Source organism: Sus scrofa, chromosome 3 (genome assembly GCF_054392235.1).
Source record: "Sus scrofa isolate SSC_HxYL_T2T_F1_AM1 chromosome 3, Sscrofa_HxYL_maternal_Yorkshire_Landrace_v2.0, whole genome shotgun sequence".
NCBI lineage: Eukaryota > Metazoa > Chordata > Mammalia > Artiodactyla > Suidae > Sus > Sus scrofa.
The window spans coordinates 85,201,462-85,217,716 of record NC_139385.1 but is presented as its reverse complement, the minus strand read 5'-3'; the positions used below and the strand labels follow the sequence as shown (position 1 = coordinate 85,217,716).

Genomic DNA, 16,255 nt, shown 5'->3' with positions numbered 1-16,255 from the left:
AATGAAAACACTGCTTTCATTCTTCTCCATTACTAGGCTTCCACAAACATTCCAAAGCACGTACAATCTGTCCGTACCATTATTTTTATCAGAGCGCTGGGGATGGCTATTGACAGGATTGGGTTCTCCATGCGTTGCCCAACGGGTATGAGCTATCCCAAGGTGTACATCAAATTCTATATCCAAATCCATATCTTGTTGTTCTGAAGAAGAGAAAATTAGAAATTCCAATATCAAATCATGCTAAGGAGATAACGCTCTAAGCTCTAAATATATTATTACAGTCTTGCTCACCTAGAATACACAATTATTGAAACTGAACATCAGAGCATATTCAAAACAGTAATTAAAAGATTGAGAGGAGTTAATGCAGCTGAAATATTTATGGCACATGTTCCAATGACAACCCCAGAAATGTATACAAAGAGATAAAGCAAATGTGACAAAATGCAAACAATTGGTAAAACTAGATGAAGTATATGGTATAATAATGTCCTATTCTTTCATCTTTTCTGGAAGCTTGAAAATTTTCAAATTCATGGTCAAAAAGAGTTAATGTGATTTTTTTTTAAATCAGTATTTAACCCTTTCCTTGAAAAAAATCAGTATCATTTTAATTAGACATGCAAAAAAAATTTCATTTTCTCAATGCCACACAACCTTATGACTACAATTTCTTTGGTCCCCAGTGAATGTAAACATATTTCACAACATAAACTGCAATTATGGGAGCTTCCAAATCCAAGAACAGTCTTCGAGAACAAAGCAACACTATGAAAGTATGAGGCTAGAGGCTGATGCTCCTTTGTCTTGAAAAGCAGCTATTCTTTTTTTTTTTTTTTTTTTTTTTTCAGTCTTGTCTTTTTTAGGGCAGTTCCCACAGCATATGGAGGTCCCCAGGCTATGGGTGGAATTAGAGCTGTAGCTGCCGGCCTATGCCAGGGATCGAACCCACATCCTCATGGATGCCAGTCAGGTTCGCTAACGACCAAGCCACAATGGGAACTCCAAAAACAGTTATTTTAATTCCTTTTCCCTATGAGCTCTTTCTTCTTGCTTCTTCCAGAAGAAAGAAAAAAAAAAAAAAGAATATATATACACACACACATATTTCCCATATTTACAAATAATGTCTCCTTTTCATTTCCTAAAAATAAAATTCATTTGGCTAAGAAACTGGGTAACAAATCTTAGTAGAATTAGGTCTAAATTAAGACCAAATTGCTCATAAGTCTGAATAGGAAAGTCCAGGCATTTTAGTACAGTCTTTGTGGGTTTACCCTGGCTAATCACAGGTCATTCTAAAATACAACTCTGAACAAGAAACAGTGCTTAAAATCCTTGAATAGACCTCCAATTGCTTAAAACATGGTCTGCATACCCAGCTACCAGTATGAATCATCCTAAACCCAGTCACAGGAATATATAAAAAGATTCTCAAATTCTAACATACAACCAGAGAACCATTTTCTCACAAGATGAAGCCCTAATACCTTTTTTCAAGGTATCTAAGGCCCTTCACCCTCTGGCCCCCACCTCCCTTTCCATCCTCATTCGCCAACCCTCTCCAATTCTCCCTGAAGCTCTCAACACACCTTTAACAAATAACAACAGCTAACATTTATCAAGGGCTTACTCTGTGTGAGGTACTAAAAACTTCTCCCCACTCCAGCGCCGTCACTGTGGCCTAAGGCGCCACCGTCTCTACACTGGACTACTAAAACAGAATCCCTGTGTCCAGTCTTCCTTCTGTACAATGTAACCAAAGTGATCCTCTCAAAGCAGAAGTGAAGTCACGTCACTCCCTGATGCAAAACATTCCAATGGCTTCCCACACAGTAAAACCCCTCATTCTGAAGACCCTTTGTGACCTAGCCGTCAACCTCCTCTCCAGCCCCTCTCCCTTTCACTTCCTCCCTCTAGCCCCTCCAACTTCCAGCGGTAAACAGGCCAGGCCCACACAGAATCTATGCACTTGGTGTTCCCTCTACCTAGAATTCCCTCCTTCATACAATCACATGGTCTCTGACCAAATGTCACTTCTACCAGTCTTTTTCTTCATAGCACTAATCACCACCTGATATTATCCATCTGTCTGCTGTCTGGCCCTCTCACTAAACAGTAGGCTCCATGTGGAAAGGGAATTTGCTTATCTTGTTCTCTGTCCTCAGGGCCTAGAACAATGACTAGTATATAACAGGTACTCAGTAAATACTCATTCTGTTACTGAATCCTCACAATACAATTAGGTACTGTTAGGTACCAATGTCCCCATTTTATAAAGAAACTGAGGCTTAACAAAGTCACAGAAGCCACCCCAGGTCATAGCTCATAGGAAGAAAGGATAGGATTTGAACCCAAGGCCAGCTGACTCCCGAACCTAAGACTAAAACCACAATGCACTCTGCTCCACTATTACAACATTTGTAATGTTGTCAGTGTGGCTTCTACCAGAATTCAAGTTCTGCAAAAGTAGCATCTTGTCTTATTATCTGTGAATCCTAAGTACTAAGCTATATAGGGCATACACTCAAATTTTTGTTGGAAGGCTCAATCAATGAATGGATGAAATCATCAATATATTCTTTCCTGGCTTAACTGTGTTCTGAATAATTAAGGCGACCTGATAAATGACCTCCAGAAAAGTAAGAATTACTGTTTACTACTACTTAACAGGCCAATGCAAGCAATGAAAACATTTGAGTAATTTGGGGGTTAACTATAATTAAAAGCAGTGTCTCCCTCTACAGGCGGGCGAGCAACACTGCAGAAAGTAACAAAAGTCTGTAAAATTAATCCATTTCAAATTCATGCTAACTACCACACCTATTTCCCTGTTGCCAAAAGAGCATTATCTAATGTCTAATAAGAAAAAAATCATTGATATACAACAAAAAGCATATTCCCCAGAAGAACTATTTCATGTTTTATTTATCAATTAACCATGACTCCAGTCCTGACTCTTCCTATTCACTGTTATTCCATTCTAAAGCCCCTTATTCAAGCTGAAGTCTAGATAATGACACTCTCAATTTTCTCTCCCCCTACCCACCCAGAGCTGCCAAATAACACTGAAGAAAGTCACAAAATTCCCTAAACTGAGTCCATTTCAAGCTCATGGTAATTACCAAACTTATTTTACTGTTGCTATTTAAGAAACATGTATCCATGCTCCTCATTCACTAAGCAGATAGCTCCTGAGATCTTTTATTCTCTCCTGAAACCTCAATCCTACTTTTATAGTCCTTCTATCTCCACCCTGCTCAGGTTTCTCCTCCACCTCCTTGTTTAATTAGCTTATCTTTTATTGTTAACTCCAATAAATGCTAACTCCCTACCTGTACCTTGAACTTTCTGAGCTATAATGCCTCAATAATTTCCTTTTTTGCATCTTCTACCTTCCTCCCACCTTCACACCCAAGGTTTCTTGCCCTCTGTGTACCTTTTCTCAAATGTCACCCTTCTTTTTTTTCGGTAGTTCAAACATATGTAAATTTGCTGGTAATGCTGAACACTCAAATCCAGTACTTAATAATCCACTCAAATACACCCTGAGATAACAAAAGTTAACAGATAACCATCTGTGCTTTACTTCTTTAAGATACAAAATGTGCAGTTCCCGTCCTGGCGCAGTGGTTAACGAATCCGACTAGGAACCATGAGGTTGCAGGTTCGGTCCCTGCCCTTGCTCAGTGGATTAATGATCCGGCGTTGCCGTGAGCTGTGGTGTGGGTTGCAGACGTGGCTCGGATCCCACGTTGCTGTGGCTCTGGTGTAGGCCGGTGGCTACAGCTCCGATTAGACCCCTAGCCTGGGAACCTCCATATGCCGTGGGAGCGGCCCAAAGAAATAGCAAAAAGACAAAAAAAAAAAAAAAAAAAAAAAAAGATACAAAATGTAACAAAAAAAATCTTTAATTACTGTCATTCCTCAAGATAAAGTCCTCTTGCCTTCCCTTTGGCCCCAAACTTCACTGCCTTTACTGCTGATACCATCTAATGACAGTACCTGTTCCTCTGAGTTTCAATTTCCTCATCTGCAAAATGAGGATGACAATTTTACCTACTTCATGGGTTACAATGAGGATTATACAGAAGGCACTGAGTAGGGTGCCTGGGCCACAGAAAGTGATCAATGAATGTTAGCTAGTATTACCCAAGTCAGAAGCTACCAATAAGCAATCTAATGGCCCTCTCTGAGAGGCCTTTCCTCCCTTTTGGCTTAAGAGGTTAAACACTGAAACTTGCTGAAAACACCACAAACCTCCAAACACCCACACTCTGAGTAAACAAATGTTAATGTCTAAACCATTTATGCTTTAGATCTTTTTTAAGCTCTAAAAGGTAAAAAAATGCAATTGGTGACTCCTTCCTACCCAGCACCATCCCATTCCTGCCCAGGCGATTTACAAGAGCTTTCCCATCTATGCCTTCAAACTCCTATTATGCTAATACACCTGCAAATTAAGAGCATTCCTGTGTTTCTTGAATAATACTATACTTTACATATCCTTATGCAGGTTGCTTTTTTCACTCAATATTAGGTTCCCAAAATTATCCATGTCCACACATGCAGAGCCAGATCCAATACATTTTTTTCAAAAGCTACACCCAGTCATTCACTACCACATATAACTTATTCTCCCATCTCCTTACTGGTGGACATTTAGGTTGCTTCCAAACTTTACTGCAGAGAATCTTACTGTCATGTCTCCTTGTCATTTTGTCTCTCAAGTATATGCCCAAGAGTAGAAGTGCCTGGCCATAAAGAATAGGCATGTCTCATTTAGACATCACCAGACTGCTCTTTAGAGTGACTGATCAGTTACAAATTCACCAGCAATGTCTGCAAGTGACCCATTCTGGGAAAGGAGTCACCTTCCTACAGAAGGAGGTATGTTTCAGTATGTTGACATTCAAAGATGGTGATTCTTGCGACAATCTGCCTTTCCAGCCACCCACACTCACCCACCAACAATGTAGACTGAAGGGACTATACCCACACTCACCCACCAACAATGTAGACTGAAGGGACTACCTGCCACCCCATCACCTGGCCTCCTCTATTCTTACCTTTGCCCAAGCTGCTCTACTCAGCAGGTCCTCCCTTCTCACCGTCACTGCCCAAATATAATTACAGCCATTTCTTACACATTCCAACTTGCAGGAACTCGCTCCCCACTGAATCTTAAGCCAATGCGTTTGTTCTCTCCTACAGAACCTACTATCATCAGCCCAGTAAACAGGATGCCACATACGCAGTAGACTGAGTATTTATAATCACAGTTTTCAAAGCACAGTTACTTGGGTGTCTGCTATATCCTATGCTAATCTTACATGCAAATGATTATTGACTTAACTTGTTAAATAAGTACAGCTGACCCTTGAACAACATGGGAAGAGGGGGGTCAGGGTGCTGAGCCACCATGCACTTAAAAATCACCTCGTATAACTTATAGTCAGCCCTCTGTATTCATGCTTCCACCTCACAGATTCAACCAACCACAGATGGTGTAGCACTGCAGTGCTTAGTATTAAGAAAAAACCCGCACATAAGTGGACCTGCACAGCTCAAACTGGTATTGCTCAAGCATCAATTATACCACAAAGCTAAATGTCTGGCTTATGTGAAAATAAAAAAATGACTAAATGTGTCATTCTCCTCTTCCACCTGCACTCCTTTACAGTGATTATGATGGCACACGTTTGAGCAGGTGTATAAAAAACCCAGTTTCCTGGATTTTGTGTATTTTTGTTTTTACTGTTTTTTCAGTCTACTTCAAAGTTTTTGTTTTGTTTTCGAGTTTTCTGCAGAAAAAATAAAATGTAAAAGTATAATGTAATGAACTGAATATTGTGAAATACACCTTTTTTTTTTGTCTTTTTACCATTTCTTGGGCTGCTCCCTTGGCACATGGAGGTTCCCAGGCTAGGGGTCTAATCGGAGCTGTAACTGCCAGCCTACGCCAGAGCCATAGCAAGGCGGAATCCGAGCCGCTTCTGCTACCTACACCACAGCCCACGGCAACGCCGGATCCTTAACCCACTGAGCCAGGCCAGGGATCGAACCCGCAACCTCATGGTTCCTAGTCGGATTCGTTAACCACTGTGCCACGACGGGAACTCCAGTACACCTTCTTTAACGGAACATGTATCTCTGGCAACTACCTTATGCCAGTGAAGGACGAAGATCATGAGGGACAAATATGACACTTATCTGACTGTAGCAGACCTACTAAAAAGTACAGCATCCAGACTGACTATACATTAAGCAAGGCAAGAACAGGGGCACCACTGAACACATCTTTTGTCTTATGAAAGGTCCTTCCTCAGGAATGATGGCTACTTCATTTTAGAGGAGTGAGCTTGCTCTGAACACAATGCACATAATTAGTTTCTTTCCCTAGTTAATACCATTTGTTAAACTAAGGTACATTGAAACCAGTACAGACAGTAACAAAACTGCTTTTCTTCCCTCCCTTCAATTTTAAGAATCACTGTTCTTAAAATGGGCCCCAAAACATGGGAAAAGTAATTCTGTAGAGAAGGGAGAAGGAAGAAAAGAGGAGGGGGGACAAGAATCGAACTAAGTACATTACTGTGAACTTCTTCATCCAGTGCCTTAACTTTTCCCTTCTTCTTAATGAGTTGGATTTTGCAGGCATTGGCTTCCCAATCTTTGTCATTGCCTCCATCAACTCCCACACCTAAATCATCAATGAGGCAGAAAAGCAAGATTTAGAAACTGGCTACTACTCAGATAATCACTACAAGGCAAAACCTCTATGTAAAAAAACATATATTTTCATGATTCATTCATTCATTCATTCACTTGTCAATTCAACATTTACTAAAAACCTATTATATGTCAAGAACCATGATAGCTGCCAGAGACAAAAAGGAAGAAAACTCAGTGCCTGTTCTCAAATTTCTCAAAAGTCTTGGGAAGACAGACAAGGAAAAAATAATTACATACAGTGTGGATTTAGTTCATAATAAAAGTAGCACAGGCTGCAACTGCAGAACAATGGAGAAACACAGATGGGCACCCACCTCAAAAGCAGGATAAGGAGGGAATGTCAGGGAACACGTCTCCTGAAACTCTACTAGAGTCCCTAAGAAAACTGAAAAAGTTACCCTGAAGGTGATGGAAAAGTAATGAATAGTTCCAATCAGAGAAACTGGATGGCAAAAAAGTTCAGAAAACTCTCTTTGGAAACACTGTAGAGCAAAGACTGGAGGAGAGAAACAGGAAGAAACCAGGTGTCAGAAGTTACAGCAAAGCAAAATGAGGAGGGCCTGAGCTCCACAAGGGTCATGAAGAGACAGATGAGAAGCAGAACTGACTCCAAGTGACATGAGAAAGCGGGAGCCAGGAGCTGTCCTGGGATATCTCCCGGGTTAAAGGACTTGCAGAATGGCTGTTGATAAAAAGGAACACGGAAAGAAGAGAGTGGAGAGTGGGGTGAGACCTGGAGTGTATTCAGCTCAACCCTGAACATGCAAAGTTTAAATAGTGGTTTGTCCCGAGAGAAATTTCTAGGAGGCAGTTGGAAATACAGGGGTGCAGCACGGGCAATACATCTGTACTGTAAGTCACCAACATACAGGAGTTTGATGAAGTCAGAGCTCACACACAAATACACAAAAGAAGAAAAGCAGGCCCAGGAAGGTATCCTAAAGAACATTAAGCAATAGGTGGAAGAAGAGCAGCCTGCAAAGCAGAGAGAAAAGAAATAATCAGCATGTTAGGAAGAGAATGAGAAGATGTGTTGTCAGAAAAGCTAAGGAGGGAGAATTTTAAGAACAAAGGAGTTGAGGAATTGACTTTTATTAACTGGGGAAAGTCATGGGAGATAAATGCCCATTACACCCAGCAATGTTGAGTGTACAGAGTTAACAGAGCCAGCCAAAGACTGCTCTCCTAGAAAGGTCCACTTGCCAAGCTGGCCTTCAGCTGGCATCTGTGAACTTGGATTTTAGGAGGGTTCCTACCACCTTAACTGATTAAGAATGCCTTACTGTCCCTAAACTGTTGGTACAAAGAATGTAGCTTATGCTGAACACTAGCTTGCCTTCTAGGAGCCTGGAGATACATGCGAGGGAGAAGGGATCTCCATATCCAGCCCCCAGTGAGTGTCTTGGGCACTGAGTTACTAAAGAGCTTCCCCAGTATACAGCATTTCACACAGGTTCTCCAACTCGCTGGGGGAATTACGCACATCCTGTGTGACTCCACAGGGAAAGAATTCTAAGGCTCATACCTGGTTTACTCCAGACTTTGCCCCATGCACCTTTCCTCTCTGCTGTCTGGCTTTGTATTCTTTTGTTATAATAAATCACAGCCATGAGTACTATATCTTGAGTCCTCCTAGGGACTCATTGAAACTGGGGAACCCCTGATACAGTTAAGGGAAGGACCTGGAGTAGAACCTAAAGTTGGAAAAAAAGTTGTTTTTATTTGCTTTGTCATTTATTTACAACATAAGATTCTTAGGCAAGTTCACAGGCCAGAAGTATGGAATCCAAGGATAAAAAAGAAATTAAAGTTACAGGAAAGAAAAAAAAAATTTAGAGAGTAAGGTCTTCAAAAACTCTTTTCTATAATGAAAATGCCCCAGGTGATTTGTTTTTTATAAGCAACGTTCTTAGCAAAAGAAGATACTCATGAGAAGCAATACAGTAATTAAAATAAACAAACAAGCCTTTCTATTTAGATTCAAGAATCATGCAACACTCATATTGTTTATAAAGGAAATACCAGCAGAATCATATCCTCTGTACTCCAGTCTCTGAAGGCCTTTGATTAGGGTCTCCAAGATTTCTCGTCTTGTGCGAGGAACATGGTAGTTTAAGTAAGCAAATATACCTGCAAACAGACAAACATTCAATAGAAAATTCTGACTAGAGAATCAAAACTGGCAAATTATGACAATCCCCATTTGCATAATTATGTCTAAGATGGGGGAAAATATGCAGCTAGGGTTCATCTTTAAAAAAGACAGAAATCTTCACTTCGAATTGTTCAAAGGCAGTGAAACTTTTTTATAGGGAATGTCTCATCAGTAAAACAGACTGAAGCCAAATACGCCAAAATAAATGTTTCACTTTTTCAAAGTTTATAAGACTGGTCACTTACCTTCCATCACTGGCAGTGTGGCAACTAAAATTTAATTTTTCAAAATTAGCCAATCAACAAATTTGGCATTTATGTCCAATATATTGAGCTCTATTTTTAAATGAAAATATTTTCTTTTCTTTTTTCAAAAAAAAAAAAAAAAAAAGCTTTTTAAATTTTTTGGCCGTACTGTGGCATATGGAAGTTCCCAGGTCAGGGACTGAACCCACGCCACAAAAACCAATTCAGGTTGCTGTAGTGACAACGCTGGATCCTTCATCCACTGTACCACAAGAGAAATTCCATACATATTCTGAGCTATGATATTCTGAAAGCATCCTCAGAATACTTTCAAGGACTTCAGATACGGACAGCACTGATTTTAAGATATTCATATTTTTTTTCTTCATGGTCCATTTTCCAACAAGTGGCCTTTCAGATTCAATGAAACACCACATATGAGTTCCAATTCAAGACCTCCCCTTTCCTTGAGAGAAGAAGCACTACAATTACCAGTAATCATTACTGTCATTTTTTGTTTGTTTGTTCATTACTAGAACAAAGAAAAGGGGAAGAGAGGAAGAAGCAGCAGCAGTATTTCTCCTCACACAACTAGGGAGGAACTAAAAGGAATAAAGGATGACACGTGCAGAGAATTTTTCTAAGATCAAAGTAGGAGAACTGGGAGAAGGAAAAAAGGGAATTAGCCTAAGTTCTCTGGTCAGGAAAATGAAAAATAAAGAGGCTGAATCTGTCAATATTATAGACCAGCCCCTTGAAAACACAGTTGGCCCACTTGTTGGGATTAGTGGGTTATCTGTAATCTCGGGGTAGCTGGGAAAATATAACCCCAAATAGCCTGCCAATCAGGCATGCAGGCATGTTTACAGAGGAGGCATTTAGAACCCAAAATGGTGCTTATTAGAGTAGTAACCTTCGATTTGTCTTATCAAACCTCACAGTAAAACCTCACCGTTTTGCTTAAAGTATCTACAAAAGCATAAAACTCACACTCTCCACCACTCTTCTGTAATGGCGCCAATATCACACATGGTAGTTGTGTGGCGCACAGGAGATTTTCTACTTCCACATCAGCTTGTATTTCCAAAGTGTAAATTCCCTTATTAGTGTAATATACTTAGAATAAATTATCTCCCTAACTGAAGCAAAGCCTGCGCCTACAGGCATCAGTCTCAGAAAATGGCAACTTTGGAGTTCCTGCGGTGGTGCAGTGGGTTAGTGATCCAGTTCATCTCTGTGGTAGTGCCAGTTTGATCCCCGTCCTGGGGCAGTGGGTTAAGGAGCCGGCATTGCTGCAGGTGTGGCATAAGTCACAGCTGCGGCTCAGATTCAATCCCTGGCCTGGGAACTTCCATATACCACAGGTATAGCAAAAAAAAAAAAAAAAGAAAGAAAAAAGAAAAAAAAAAGAAAACGGCAACTTAAATTCAATGACATAAAAGCACTTACAGGGAGTTTCCTTTGTGGCTCAGCGGGTTAAGAACCTGATACATAGGTTGGATCTCTGGCCTCACTAAGTGGGTGACCGATCCAGCGTTGCTAGAGGTAGATGGCAACAGCTCCAACTCGAACCCAAGCTTGGGATCTTCCATATGCTACAGTGCGGCCGTAAAAAGAAAACAAAAGCACTTGTAGGGGTTCTCTTGTGGCTCAAAGGTTAAGGATCTAGTGTTGTCCTGCAACAGGTTGGGTCACTGCTGTGGCGCTGGTTTGACCCCTGACCCAGGAACTGCCACATGCCACAGGTGCAGCCATTTTAAAAAAAAAAGCGAAATGTACCTACAAACACCTCGCTCCTTGCCTAACAAGGTATTCAGACTGGGCCTAAATCACAGACTTGACACACCTGGGCGAAAGCAACCTGGTTGTAGGCAAAGACTATAAACCTTACTGAAATGAGACTGGATGTAATTTAGCTGATTAATCAATATTAAAGTTTCTATGCCTGGTTGAATTTATGTCACACGAATAAAAAACTTTTTTTGTTTTTTTTGAACTATAGTTGACTTGCAATGTTATATTAGTTTCAGGAAGAAATTTTGTTTTTACATATTTTTTCCCTTATTTTGAGACCCAAGACACTGAAACTTATCAACATTAAGTGTTCAAATTCCTTCTCTAAATTTTGTACTTTTTGAAACAAAAGCCATTTATAATCCCACTTAAGTTTCATTTAAAAATTATTTCTTATAACACAAGTTACAAATTATCATAACGATTCAAATTACACAAATTCCACAGAATGAATAATGAAGAATCTCCTCCTTCTACCTCCACAGAGAACCACCATTAATCCCACACACACTGTCCCAATTCTTCAGCTATGAATTTGTCTACATGTATTAACTCAGATATATATACAGTTTTAGATTTTTTTTAAAAACACATAAATGTAATGATACACATATTGTTCTTAAGATTTTGGAGATCTATGTTAGTACAAAACATCTATCCTAGCCTATTTAGTGGCTGAATAATAATAAAGTCCATTATAGATTTCTCATAGTTTACCAAGATATTTACCTATTATTGAGGTTTTTCTAACTCTTTGTAATGATAAACAATTCTACAATTAAACTTATACACAACAACTAGATATTTGCCATAAAATATAGTCAATACTATAACTCTGGAGGCACATTCTATAGGTAAGATTCATCTAAAAGATGAAATATTTGAGAACATTTTCTACAATCCTAAAAAAAAACAAAAAATTACACAGAGTGACACTAGAGAAATTTCAATTAGCTGTGTGTCTTTTAATTGTTCAACATCTTTTTCCTATTTACAAAATGCTAGTTCAAGTGTCCCCACTTTATTGTAAACACTTGTTGCCACTGGAAGGAACTCTGTAATACTTCTCTCTTGCATATTTAACATCCTACAACTCAAAGCACTGTTTAACCCCGACATCTCTAATTATACACTTCCTCTCAGTCTACCTATGTCACCATCTTTCCTGAGAAAAAGCATGCACTTCTTGTTCACAAATCTTCAAATATCCACTTGCTCCACTCCTATCTGATCAACCACATCAGCCCTTAGTTTTTTGTTTTCTTGTTGGTGGGGTTTTTTTTTTGTTTTTTTTTTTTTTAAACCCATGGCAAACTGAAGTTTCTGGGCCAGGGATTGAATGTGAGCCACAGCCAAGACCTATGCCACAGCAGCGGCAATGCCGAATCCTTTAACCTACTGAACAGGACCAAGGATCACACCTGCACCTCCACACTGACCCAAGGTGTTGCAGTCAGATTCTTAACCCACTGTGCCCCAGCGGGAACTCCCAGACCACAGTTTTTCATCATCCTGACAAACCAGCTCCTTGCAGACCCATGACACACTCAACTTCTGTGTCCCTGAGCACCCTACGGTGAAATCCATCCATTTTAGGTCATCCATCCATTCAGGTCACTTTCATAGGGGCCCTCCCAACTGCTGACCAATCCTGCTAATCCATGGCTTTGCAAACTTCCCCCAGATGTTATTCTAAGATCTAGAATCTAGACTACTCTCAAATCCCATTCCCTTCCCAGCTTCTTTCTCATTTTTGGTAGTTTCTTACTTCATAAACTTGAAGCCTTCATCTTCATCATGAAAGTATAACACCCTATATATATTCTTATCCTTTCTTATAGACTCGAAATAGAGAAACATATTCCACATACTACTCCCTGAACTAGCCTCTCCTACTTGTAACTCTTGATAAATGATTCCTCATCTTTGTAAATACTGAACTTTTTGTTAACTTCAAGACATTCTGAGGATCCTACAGAATACTGGGTTGCATTTTTATTATCCAAAGATATAGATCAACTTTTAGTCAATTTAGATACAAGGCTCACTATGAATCAATCAATGGACACCCAGCATTAGTTTCACACCTTACACATCAGGTACTCAACTTTTCTACACTGCCAGGGACCTCATGCTGGTATACATGCTTTCATCCTCAACACAAACTCAAATTCTTCTGCCTTCATATATGCATCTTCTCTAATAATTTCTGTATAGCCAAATGCTATGAACTTCTCTCTGCATTTTAAATATGAACGACCTTCTCCTACTCTTGCAGACTCTGGCCAAGGCAATATACCACCCTGGAACTTTGCCACCTCTAACCACTCTTCTTTGGCCTCTTTTCCTGGCACTTTTCTTTTCAAATCCACTAGCAGTAGTTCTCAATTTATTTCTGACTCCATTCCCTGTTGGGTAAAAGGTACCATCAGTGGTATCTCTCACAGTACACTAGTTCTCTGCCAGCTGGCATCATTCCTCTGTATAAGAGTACTATTCTACCACTTGGAATGCTTCTGACCTAACCATTCTCAATTTCTATTCATTCCATTTGTAGTCTAGAACATGGCAATGAACAGAGGTTGGATGTTGTCACCTGCACTTTTTGCATAATATTCACTGTTCCCTCCAATCATACAGTAATTCCTTGGAGGCAAATTCCCTTATTTGTAAAGTCATTTCTCCAAAGGGCAGAATGCCAAGTAAAAAGTGATCACCTTAAATATCCTCTAACACTTTCTAGGTACCTAAAATGTACAGTCAAAATTTCCCAAGTTGGGAGTTCCCGTCGTGGCTCAGTGGTTAACGAACCCGACTAGTATTCATGAGGACATGGTTTGATCCCTGGCCTTGCTCAGTGGGTTAAGGATCTGGCATTGCCATGAGCTATGGTGTAGGCTGGCCGGCAGCTACAGCTCCAATTCAACCCCTAGCCTGGGAACTTCCATATGATGCAGGGGTGGCCCTAAAAAGGCAAAAAAAAAAAAAAAAATTCCCAAATCGGAGTTCCCTGGTGGCCTATCAGTTAAGGACCCAGTGTTGTCACTGCTGTAGCCTGGGTCATGGCTATAATATGGATTCAATCCCTGGCCTGGGAATTTCCATGTGCCATGGGTGTAGCCAAAAAAAAAAAAAAAAAAAAAAACCCAAACCATACAAAGAGAACACTGTATTTCAGAAATACAGTGCTAAACAGAAATGAGGTAAAAGAAAGTCTCCATAATTAAAGGTTTAAGAAATACTGAATTTGAGTTCCCACTGTGGTACAGTGGGTTAAGAATCTGACTGCAGCAGCTCAGGGTGCTGAGGAGGTACAGATTCGATTCCCCACTCAATGCAAGAGAGTTAAAGAATCCTGGTGTTGCCATGGCTGTGGCACAGATCGCAGATGCAACTCAGATTCAATCCCTGGCCCAGGAACTTCCAAATGCCTCGGGTGCAGCCATTAAAAAAAAGAAAAAAAGAAACACTGGATTAAACAAAGTTAACAGGTTTATTTGCAGAACTTCCTAAAACTGAATCTCCAAAAGCAGAATTTCCCAAACTTATGTATTACAAAACTCTTTCTACCTTCCACTGCTCATTACCAGGACCTATCAACTCTTCTCTTTCCAGGGACATATCTGAGGAAATGTTCATTAAGCAATTACTTTCTTTCACAACTACTTTATACCCAGTATGACTTCTAAGAATATGTAAATAATATTAGTTTTATGATTTAGCCTAGAAGCCATTCTCAGCATCCCTCACTAGCCTCAAAGTCATTACACGGTATAATTAGAGAAAAGCATTTTAAGGATTCATTTCAGGATATTTTTTAATTGCAGCTTTCTCACTGCTTTTAAATATGATATTATTTACAAGTGTGTCATTTGTATATACCATCAGACCAGAAGGATATAACGCCACATTTCTAAAAAACAGAAAATCCGTTAAAAGCTGTGGATAGCTCAAGTGAACTGAGACTCTTTCACAAAGCCAAAGGTAAAACAAATTAAAAACGGCAAAGTGAATTCCAAAGAACCAAGAATAAGAAGATAACAAAATACATTCGGAAAATTGGCACACTATTTTTCTCTGGGAGATTCATAATGCTTATTAGCACATTAAATGTTCCAGTAAGTCCTGCAATTTAAAAAAAGCCAGTTCAGGAGTTCCCACTGTGGCACAGTGGGTTAAGAACCTGACTGCAATGGCTTGGGTCTGACACAGAGGTTAAAGGATCCAGTGTTGCAGCAGTTGCGTGTAGGTCACAGCTGTGGCTCATATACAATCCCTGGCCAAGAAACTTCCATATGCCTTGAGACTGGCCATTAAAAAAAAAAAAAAAAAAAGCTGGTTCAACACTGTTTACTCTGTTGCTTCTCAAATTTATTTAACCATAAAATCTCTTTTCTTCCTTCTCAGTAACACTTATTAACATCCGGAAACAATCTGGTAAGTTTCATAACAGTTTTATCAGTATTTCTGACTGGAAAAGGCATATCAAAAAGAACTGTTAGACCTCATTCTTTCGCTTCAACATTCTTCAATGTTGAAAGGGAATAATCTTTTAGGGAAATGTGAACAAGCAGCAGGTAATTAGAAGGTAAACCTCTAAATTTTCCCAACTAATCTCATTCCCACTCAATTTCTCTGCCTAGAAATTTTATTTTAATAATTAAGATGGGGGAGGGAAATGAAGACAAACTTATCTTCTTAGCAGTAAACTTTCAGAACTTAAAGAGGAAATAAAGTATGGACCCTATTCCTGGAATCATGTAAAACTCTGGTAGAGGTTAAAATTAAAAGCAGGACCTTAGAAATGCCTCAAATACTAGTTCTTCATTATCACCTGTTTCCTCAGCAGTAAAACACTGGAATGCGGATACTGGCGTTATGAAAACCCCAATATCCAATCTCCACCCTAAAAGCCTCACCCTTCTCTGAACTTTTTCTAAACCAATCTAATTTTTTTTTCTCTCTTTTAATACACCTGTACTTTGACTACCTTTTTTCCTGGAACAAGATGAAGAAATGACCACAACCAGAGAGTCAGGTACTTGACTAGGCACACACCTTATCACTCAGGAACAGTTAATTACCAAACAAAGCACACTAGGGATTAATCTGTTTGCAAATTCATTACCTCACAGTAATCAAAACCAAATCACCTGCTTTTGCAAAACCATTCTACTACCTAGACATAGCAAAAGAATAACTGAATCTAAAGTCAGCTCTACAGCTAATAATTTCAACAAGCTATTTATAGTTGTTTCTGTTTTGTGCCTTTTTTTTTAATCTACTCTAAATTTAAACCTGCTCCTCATTTCAGAAGCTGACA

The 16,255-nt window shown here is 39.5% G+C and overlaps 1 protein-coding gene across 3 annotated transcripts in view; it reads right to left on the bottom strand.

Annotated features, from left to right (window-relative positions):
• GFPT1 (glutamine--fructose-6-phosphate transaminase 1) overlaps positions 1–16,255 on the bottom strand; it is a 56,694-nt gene that overhangs the window by 39,131 nt on the left and 1,308 nt on the right. For all 3 annotated transcript variants that reach the window (XR_014839550.1, XM_005662490.4, NM_001194979.1), the window contains 3 exon segments: positions 8,761–8,868; positions 6,599–6,706; positions 78–203 (listed from right to left, as the gene is read on the bottom strand). Coding sequence is in view for 2 of the 3 variants with exons in the window: in XM_005662490.4 (XP_005662547.2) it covers positions 78–203; positions 6,599–6,706; positions 8,761–8,868 (342 nt within the window). In the remaining variant the exon portion in view is untranslated.